The sequence below is a fragment of the Thunnus albacares genome, chromosome 12 (assembly GCF_914725855.1).
Source record: "Thunnus albacares chromosome 12, fThuAlb1.1, whole genome shotgun sequence".
In the NCBI taxonomy this organism is placed as follows: domain Eukaryota; kingdom Metazoa; phylum Chordata; class Actinopteri; order Scombriformes; family Scombridae; genus Thunnus; species Thunnus albacares.
This window is the reverse complement of record NC_058117.1, coordinates 10422120-10432065: the sequence shown is the minus strand read 5'-3', so window position 1 is coordinate 10432065 and position 9946 is coordinate 10422120. Positions and strand designations below refer to the sequence as shown.

Here is a 9946-nt window from a genome sequence, read left to right as displayed (position 1 = left end):
GGTTTGATTTTCAAAACTTTACTGGTCAGTCAGTCAGTTTTCGTCAACAACCACCAAACTTCATATGCTACCTCAGGCAATGCCAGCAAACACTCACTGAAAGGTGCCTGACCCCCACTTGCGTTTTTGTCTGGAGGACCAGGAGGACTTTGTTTGGGCTGGAGGTACTACTGGTGGCTTCATATCAGTGCGTCATTTTTGAAGTTGTAGGACTGGAGGTACTTTTTGGGGGCCCCAAACTAAAATCTCACCTACAGGGCACTAACATAGTCAAGGCCAGCCCTGATTTAAATGCTTACATTGGGCTTGAATAATTAGGGTTACCCATAATAATACTCTTTCTGAAGGCCTCGGATATCTTACTGCGCCCCTACACAATGCTATGACATTTTTGGCTTTGTTAATATCATCCATGCACTGTCATGGTCTTAATTATAATGTTTTCTTTTTTTTTATTGAGAAGGATTCATTTCCCATCATTAAGGCATAGAAAACATAATAACAATAATCACCTAAATGTACAAGGCACATTAGATAAGAAAGATAAATTATATAAAATAATAATATAATAGCATAAATAATCATAGAGACATACATTTAAAAAACAACTTAATAATAACAAGTCTGCACTCTTCCATAGTTGGTCCATAGCAGTGGTTCTCAAACTTTTTCACGTCGAGGACCCCTAAACTGACACAAATTAGAACATGGGCCCCCATTTGATAAGATCCCGTCCCAGGCCCCCCATCTGATAAGATATCTGCTTTTAGATATTTTATCACAGAAAGTGTATGAAAGCCAAGACCGAAATAGTCACACATTCTGTCATTGTGTTACTAATAGATGGTATTATGGTGAAAATTCTCCTTTTTGCTAGAGACCACCTGGAACCCCCTCAAAGACCTGGACCTCACTTTGAGAACCACTGCCCTAGAGGTCATCAAATATTAGCAGTTTTTCATAAACCCTAAGGCGAGACTTTAGATATTTTCTTTTCATTAGTTAAGGTCCCTTTTAAAAATAGAAAAAAGGGGTTTAATTTTCCAACATTTAGACGCGTGGATGAGACATTTCTCCAGCAGTATCAGGTTGTTTTTGTTTTTGAATGATCTTGTACTATGCTCTACCTGTGTATAGGTGACCAGTAGGCTGCCTCATTGGGAACAGTGGGGCCCTGCTGCTCTCTCGCCCAGTGCATTGTGGTCTGTGCGCTAAAGGAAGCTGCTGCACCGGAATCTGAAGAATTTGAGGTGTCCGCCAAGTCTGCTGTTCACCGTCAGCTTCCCTCTTTCTGTACCTCTGTCTACACTATACTCTCTGCGGGCAGACTGTAAGGTAACAATATTCATTTATGCTACTCATCACTTATTCACGTCTCAGTTGTGTCGGTCCTGTGTGTGTCGCGGTATCGGAGTGAAACCGACGGCGCTAACATGAGCTACTGAAGTTAACATCCTGCTCGGCTAGTTATCAGTTAAAGCTATGCTAAGCCTGGCTCCTAACAGCACTGCTAATTCGGTGAATCGCTTTGAATGTGTCTAGTTTTGATAATTTTACCCCTTTTCGACATTAGCTCGTCAAATAAAGTTTGAGGTTTTCATGGCTGATGTCAGCTTTAGCCCGTTTCACACCCACTTGACTGTTAACCGTTAACAGATAAAAAGCCGTTGCTAATTAACAAGCTAATTTCCACAACAGTGTCCATTTATGTGATAAAATAACTTATAGTCATTGTAGTTGGCGTTACTTATATCTATGATTAATCTAGGTGAGTTAGGCTTCTTAAACTGGATGAAATTAGCTTCCAAGTTGTCTAACCAGCCGGAAGAATAAACCATGTAGAAACACATATTCAGTAGGGCTGGGCAATGTATTAATGTTATACCGATAATGTGATGCAATACCCGATATCGTCTTACAGCTTGGATATTTTAATATCGTGATATGGTAAAAGTGTCTTTTCCTGGTTTTATAGGCTGCAGTATTGTTGCCATATCGACGTATTTGGTCAAAAATATTGTGATATTTCATTTTGCCCATATCAGTCTTTTTCATCCTGACACCCTGAAAGCTGTGGGCGTGTTTCCGTCAACTTGTTTCAGTTCAGTTTGAGTGTTCGGTTAAACTAAAAAACCTAAATTGCAACAACCGTCTGTCATGTAGTAAACAAATATAATACCAGCTGCAGAGACTTTGGGATTACTAGCATTAGAATAGCTTAATCATAGCTTTATCCTCAGATAATAGTGTAGTGTTGTGGGACGCAGTTGTAATGCAGCTTGCAGGAAAAGGAGATAGTTTTTTTTTCTTTTTTGGTGGTGAGACACAGTGCTCTCACATTCAGTGCGCAAACCAGACTTCCTGTCTCTCACACAGCCAGGCCTGTAAGTATGCAGTTAGTTACATGTATTACCTCCATTACAGAAAAGGCCCAAATTGTGGCAGAATTAAGTTTCTGTGCTAGTTGTTTTTGTGAGTATCTCAGTGCATAATTCAGTCTGTCTTTCCTTTCAGGTATAATAAGGAAAATGTCTCAGGCCGACAAAATGAAGGTGAGTTTTAAGAAAAAAAATAGATATTCCATCTGAACTGATAAGAGTGTGCAGTAATATCAAATTCCTACTTCTGCTTAATGCCTTGTATGTGTGATAAGCCCTTATTGTTATTATTATAAATAATAAGTCTGTTTTCTCCTTAAGTAGTTCAGGATATTTTCAAACACTCCCAGTTATTTCAGTGAAATGTTTTGTGCGTTTCTCACATTATTTTCTGCATGACTCACTGATGTGGCTTCATGCAGACTGAAAGGCCCAAAGGCAGAGCAATATCACACCGCTTATCAATCATGACCTTTGTTGAAAAGACCAGGAAGGGAGGGTATATAAATCTGGCATGACTGTGTGGCCAAAACAAAAACTAAATAAGGAACATGTATGGGTTTTTTTTGCCCGTGCCAAGTCTTGTCATTGTTAAATGTTGCCCTTTTGGCCTTCTGCTGGTGGGTCTCAATAGTTCTAAAGTTTATCCTCAACTCTAAGCAAAGGGCCGTAAACACTGGAATGATGGGTGGAAGGTCTTCTGCAAATAGATTGTAGTGAGGTCACTGTTTTCCTCCTAAACACTCCAGATTTTGTGAACAGATGTCTCCTTAGTTATTTCTACTCCAGCAGTAATAATGGGCTGTCATGTTATTGGTATAATTACAGCCAAAACCATGTTCAACTTCAGACAGATTTAGATTGACGTTGCAACAAAAATTAACTTCAGCTTAAGTAATAACTACGTGCAAAGGGACCCTCTTTCATCTTAATGTTCAATGTCACAAGTTTTTTTCTCAAGATAATGACTTTCTTTGTACTTTGTTTTCTACAGCAGGGCCAGTTCACCAACCCTGAGACTCCAGGGTACGTTGGATTCGCCAACCTGCCGAATCAGGTTCATCGCAAGTCAGTAAAAAAAGGTTTTGAGTTCACCCTTATGGTGGTAGGTGAGTGTGTTATTTCTGTTTTTCAGACCTTCTCTCATTTTGTCCTTCTCTTCGTTTGTGTCGTTGTGTGACTCTGGTTGTGTTTGGAAAATGATCTCAGCGATAGCAAGGTTCAAATTAGAGATTAAACATGGATATGTGAAGAATGCATTTTGGCTCATGAGTTTTATTTATTTATGGTGAGATCTTGGCCATTAGCCTGAACAAGTTGTTGCCTTTCCACATAATAGTTTTACAGCTCTTTGACATCTGTAGCTCCTTTGCTTTGTATGTTGAGCTCTAGTTGTTTGTCTTTGATCCTGCCCTCAGTAATTCATAGGTGCAGTGTGCATGAAGGCTAGTCAATAGAAAATGGCAGATGTCACATCAGTGTAGTTGTTCAGCTGGAGTCAGCGGCAGTGTAAACTCTTGATGTGAGCACTGTGACTGTGTGAACCTCCCTCCATGTTGGAGAGGGGGGGAGGGTAGACGCCCTCCTGAACACTGCTCATCCTTTTGCTTTAAAATAAACCAGAGAGGAATGTAGGCTGTGGGCCTGGAGGGATTGATTCACACAGTGGCCGAGGCCTGCTGGTCCCCCCACTGCAAGAATACTCATTGAGTGCTTATTTAACCTTCTGTGTGACCTGAGTTCTTAAATAAATCAGTGTTTTCCTGTACATGTAGATTAGCTGGAGTTCTCCCTCATAGTTACAAGTAGTATACAATAAAAAACACAGTTTCTCCTCATTATCTATCTTTTTACCCAAGAACACTCCTCTAATGCTCACACATACACCTGAACCTGTAGTGTATATACTCTATATTTTCCATAGAAGACACTTAGGCAAATTGCCAGTTTAGGACATAGTAAAGACATGTGTAAATCTTTTGCCATGGCTCTGGTGGGAACCACAGTAGCAGCATTCCTGGGTAAAGCTCACAAGCGGTTGTTTATGTCTCTGCATCTGTAACATGACCATGAGACTGAAGAAATGTTTTCTTACATTTCTGAACATAAAGTATCTTAAATTATGTTCACTGCTGATGTTTAAGCTAAACTGCTGCTGTAGTTTTATGGTTTTCCCTGACAAAATTTAGCATAGTGAGACTGAAACAACGTTCAGTGGATCTGCTACATCATGAGTCGAACGATGCTTTTTAGTCTGGTGCAAGGCTAGGCTATTTGCTTTTATTTAAAACTTAATCACTCTCTTAATCTGTGGATGTTTTATTGTCTTTGTCAGTTGAAATTAAATCAATATTTAGTCATTTTCTAGTTTTGATATTGACCCTTCACACCGATTAGACTGATGATTGTTTCATTTTCCTCTTGTTGCCAAAAGGTGAATCTGGACTTGGAAAATCCACCCTGATCAACAGCCTGTTCCTCACTGACCTCTACCCTGAGAGAGTCATCCCTGGAGCAGCAGGTAATACATACACACGCCCAAACCCAAGCCGTGTTTTTTTGGAACATAGAAATAGAGTCATTTAGTGAAATTCATAGACTGACTATGTCCCTTTATCTCTCCTAACAGAAAAGATAGAAAGGACGGTTCAGATCGAGGCGTCAACAGTAGAAATTGAAGAGCGAGGAGTGAAGCTCCGTCTCACTGTGGTGGACACACCCGGATATGGAGATGCCATCAACAGCCAGGATTGGTATGAAATCCCTTAGAGAGTGTATTTTTAGATTTGAATTACTCAGTGTCAGTCCTGTGATCTGAACAGTTAAAAATAAATATTTGTTGGAATGTTTTAAATGATAAGGATGCTTGAGGGGAATTTATTTTTCATCCGGGCTTTTGATTTTGGTATTTAGTGGGTGTGCTATTGGCATGGATGAGCGTTGTACGGTATGTTTTAATTTGTCGTATAACTTTTCTCGCACAGTTTCAGCACCATTATCAGCTACATTGATGACCAGTTCGAGCGCTACCTCCACGACGAGAGCGGTCTAAATCGTAGACACATTGTCGACAATAGAGTTCACTGCTGTTTCTATTTCATCTCTCCGCTCGGCCATGGGTGAGTCCTGTTTTAGATACTGTCACACAGTTCAGTTGATATAAGCTACAACGAACTAATACTGTAAATCTCTTTCTACTCGTTGCTTTTCATAAATACTGAATTGAATCCTTTTCTGTGCCTGTCTGTTTCCTGTCCTTCCCAGCCTGAAACCCCTGGATGTCCAGTTTATGAAGGCCATCCACAACAAGGTCAACGTGGTTCCTGTCATAGCCAAGGCGGACACACTCACCCTCAGAGAGAGGGAGAGGCTCAAGCGCAGGGTGAGGACAACAGTCACCCATTGTTCAGGATCTTTTCCAGTTCCTGAGAGAAACAGCAGCTATCATGTGCTCATGATCACTACTTTAGCCACCCAGTGTGTCAATATACTGGAGGTACTGTTTGAATGCAGTATTCAAACAGGACTTAATGGTTAAATATTTAAAACCAAATATGTAGATTAAGTGTCAAGGGGGTCATGTCAAAAAGGATCTTGATGAACAGAAATGTTGTCTGTCTTAATATTTTTGAAGTCCTGACTAAACAGGAAATAAAAAGACATTTAAGTACATAATAGTTAGATAATAACCTTTGTTTTGTCACTGTTTTAATGTAAGATTCTGGATGAGATTGATGAACATGGCATCAAGATCTACCACCTTCCTGATGCTGAGTCGGATGAGGATGAAGACTTCAAAGAGCAGACCAGGATCCTCAAGGTAAACCCTGTAAAGCTTTTCATCCCTGAATGACTTGTTTATGAATTCCTTCCTACCACTGAAATGGGGATTTGTCAATAATAAAAGACATTAACATTGCATCCTCTAATAAAATTTGCTCTAAGTATAATTATTCATGTAGATGGTTGAACCATAACGACAAACATATGAACTACTTCTCTCCAGGCTAGCATCCCATTCGCAGTGGTAGGATCCAACCAGCAGATTGAGGCCAAGGGGAAGAAGGTGAGGGGCCGCCTGTACCCCTGGGGAGTGGTGGAGGTGGAGAACCCCGAACACAACGACTTCCTCAAGCTGCGGACCATGCTGATGTGAGTGGTGGAAGAGTTAGAGGAGGCTGAAACCTTCTGCTGTCTGTATTCTTTTAAATCTTTGACATTTCTGTGATAAGAGTAAGGTGTCATTGAGAGTTAATGACCTGCCAGATTGTGTGTATACTTTGCTTTATTCCTGTTTTTGAGAGGAACAGGAGGAGTTAGCATCTGTAGTTTTGACATTTTCTGAGCAAGAATGTTTGATTGATTGATGACTTTTCCACAACTCCCCTGCAGAACCCACATGCAGGATCTACAGGAAGTGACCCAGGACCTGCACTACGAGAACTTCCGCTCTGAGCGCCTCAAGCGGGGTGGCAGGTTGTCCTCCCATGGTTACGTTCTGCCTCTGTCTCCTGCGTACGTACCTGTCTGTCTGCTTGCTTTTCTGCACCTCCCCCACCTCAAACAGCAAACCTCTGATTCTAATAGAATCATATTTAATGTTATATACAACAAGCATTAGAAATACACTGAAACACCACGTCGTCATACACACAACAGACACATAAACTGAACCATTACAGCTTTAATATAAGCGAGCTAGAACAACCAGAGCTTTGTAAGCTGAGGACATTATTTATATAAACTGATAATAATTACTAGAATGGGACCATTATTTTCCTCCTATTGTTGAACTAGTATCAGTTCTGTAGCTCTAACTCATCATTTTGCATGTAAACTACACCAGTTAGGTCGTGGTAGCGAGGTAGAACTGGATTTAATGCTGTAGTGGGTTGTGGTTTTACATGGTTAGTTGGTAGCTAAATGGCATGTGTAGTTAAACAGGATTACTGTGTGTGTCATTTAACATAGTGTGGTCATATCATCATTAAACCCTCAATGTAGACCAAAAAAAAAAAAAAGCTTCTTTTAGACTCTCCTCTAAATCCGACCCAGGAAAAGGGACTGGTTTTACTGTCTTCACATATCCCCGCCATCTGTCCAATGATGGCTGTCTGATCTTGATTTGTCCACCTCCATGAGTGGACTGTTGGAGGTACTGTTGTTTTTGTTTTTTTCATTTGGGGGGAGGTACCGCTGTTCCCCTGACTTTCACACTTTGCTGCTTCTCTCTTGAATCTTACTGCTTGTAGTTATTTGTTGTAGATGCCCACTTTTCTGTCATCAGCTGTTGTGTCTTCCTTCAGAGAAAAAACTCTACTAACCCACTGACCCCCTTTTTTTTCCACTTTCTCAATGTGGCTTTTGTCATGTTTGCCTAATGTTACTTAAAATGGTACAACATGCACTCTTAGCATAAAACAAACACACATTTCACACTCCTGTCTGCTGACTCTGTCACAGTAAGTTTTGCAAATCAGCGCACAAAGTGATTTTACATTCTTCTCTGATCGTGCATTTGGTTAAATAGTCACACATTCTGCAGAAATATAACAGTTTGATTTTGTAGCTTAAAGCATCAAAGTAATTGTACATTTCCAATTGTAGCCGAAAAGGGCCGGAGCCGGAGGAAATGGACAAGGATATGATCCTGCAGGAGAAGGAGGCTGAGGTGGGTCATTTCAGACGCAACACTACTGTTTTACAGGGATCATCCCACTCAGTTGTCCAGGTCTCTCACTCATACACGGTCTATGGAAAAGCCTGTATAAGAACTGTTTCTCCTCCCAGTTTTTTTTTACTCATAATACAGTATGTGTTAAACTGCTAAGTGATTCAATTTCATGATTTCTGCTCAAGTAGTCCAAGTAAAAGTAGTTGTTAGACTATAAATCTGGATGAATGCCACCAATTTTCTCTCCAAATATCTTATAAATAAATGTTTTAGTGCAGTTGTCTCCATTATTTACATGATGTTTTTCGTGTCATACAGCTAAGACGAATGCAAGAGATGATTGCCAAGATGCAGGCCCAGATGCAGAAGCACGGAGACGGAGAGGGAGACGCCCCCCATGCGTGAAGAGCCTACAGTAAGAGAAAGACACATGGATACATACTACTGGTCCTCTTTGATGTCTTGCTTGATTTCACTTTTTTCTTTTCTTTTCTGCCGCAGGTATTTGAGCCACTGCTTGAGTTTGACCAGAGAGAGATGAATGATAGCAGCAAAGGATGTTTAAGCTATCTGGTTGTTGACTCATACTGCTAGCCACTATCTTCATTCAGTCCCAAATGGGATCTGGAGTCATTTTTTTTTTATACATACAGTCAAGTATATTCAAACAGTGTTATGTTCATATATATATATACACACGGTTCTCTTTCTTACACTTTTTATTTTTATTTCATTTTAAACTTTTGCCAGTTACTCAAATGAAGTAATGTGACCCATCGATTTAAATGGTGGCAAATATTTTTAATACAAAACCATTGGGATTTACTGTTACTTTTCCAATTTTTTTTTAAATCCTTTTTTTTTAGCTATTGACAAAACCAAATTATTGCTGCTTCTATTCACTGCTTTTAGCCCCAGAACTGCTCTGAAAGCACATGCTGACCTTCGCTCTGTGAAAGAGCTTCACTGGGAGAGTAAGCTATAACGAAAAGTAGCAGAAATGGCTGAAAACCTTCTTTCAGCCATTGTTATTACGCCATTGTCTCAGCGTTCTTTTGTCAAGAGAAAACGACATTTCAGGTTTCCCTCTGGTTCCCACACGAGCTTACCGTTAAACATGGCCAATCCTGCTCAGTGTTAAATCGTGTTATTCCACTCATATGCATGCAGCTCTAGACTCTGTCTGGAAACATTTAAGGTGAATTTCTTGAGTGTTGTGTTGGGATCTTTGTCCAAATCTTATCCATTAGTGCATCTCTCAGATCAGTGTTGCCAAGTACAACGGCATTCAAGACTCCTTTTGAGTTTTATATTAAATAAACTGTGACCCTTGACCTCTTAAAGTCTTCCTGTAGACCTGACAAATGAAGGACAGTCAAGTGAAGTGTGTTTGACTGCGACACACTTCAGTTTGGTGCTTTCATCAACTTGACGTATTTAACTCCATGTCTCCTCTATACTGTAAAGTGAAGTCACGTGCCACCGATCATCGTTAATCGTTTTTTGTTTCATTGATACTCATTCGATGCAAGATCATTTTTAAGAGGCATAAACTTTTACCGGTCCCAACTGCTGAGCGCTTTGTGGTTTCCACGACCACAGAGGTTAAAGGTGACCTGATGAGGTCAGTGTAGCCAAACGTTTTCCCTCACCAGCCAAGATGTGAGTTCTTGACATTCCTCTTTGTGCTGTTTTTATCCAATATTAAAGTACCAAATATTGTTCTTGATGCGTATATTGTAATAAAAGTTTTATTCAACTTTAGTAACCTCTTCTGTGATCCGAGCCTTTTTACACTTTATTCCCTTAATTTTTCTTCTATTTAGATATAGTTTCAGTAAGTATGAATCTGCCTGCATATCACTAATTATCAGCTAAACAGTGTCTATTCTAG

At 40.0% G+C, this 9946-nt stretch overlaps 1 protein-coding gene across 4 annotated transcripts; it reads left to right on the top strand.

Moving 5' to 3' along the window:
• The first annotated feature begins 1189 nt into the window (after window positions 1-1189).
• On the top strand, window positions 1190-9816 carry sept2 (septin 2). Of its 4 annotated transcripts, none has more exons than XM_044366981.1 (13): window positions 1190-1335; window positions 2515-2552; window positions 3373-3487; window positions 4813-4899; window positions 5008-5131; window positions 5363-5497; window positions 5643-5760; window positions 6097-6198; window positions 6385-6530; window positions 6771-6893; window positions 7986-8049; window positions 8371-8467; window positions 8554-9816. In XM_044366981.1, the coding sequence occupies exons 2-12, from the start codon at window positions 2529-2531 to the stop codon at window positions 8455-8457; spliced, it is 1125 nt and encodes a 374-aa protein (XP_044222916.1). In that variant the 5' UTR covers window positions 1190-1335; window positions 2515-2528; the 3' UTR covers window positions 8458-8467; window positions 8554-9816. The 4 variants fall into 4 exon arrangements, with proteins under 4 accessions (XP_044222916.1, XP_044222915.1, XP_044222918.1 ...); XM_044366980.1 differs by having other exon boundaries at window positions 7983-8049; XM_044366983.1 differs by having other exon boundaries at window positions 1191-1335; window positions 6771-6854.
• Window positions 9817-9946: the final 130 nt, after the last annotated feature.

What these genes read in the sequence shown, in the direction of transcription:
- sept2 (XM_044366980.1), top strand. Translation starts at nt 2,529, where the DNA reads ATGTCTCAGGCCGACAAAATGAAG. An exon ending in GCCATCAACAGCCAGGATTG is followed by an intron (nt 5,132 to 5,362) that starts GTATGAAATCCC and finishes TTTCTCGCACAG; the next exon opens with TTTCAGCACCATTATCAGCT. An exon ending in AGCAGACCAGGATCCTCAAG is followed by an intron (nt 6,199 to 6,384) that starts GTAAACCCTGTA and finishes ACTTCTCTCCAG; the next exon opens with GCTAGCATCCCATTCGCAGT.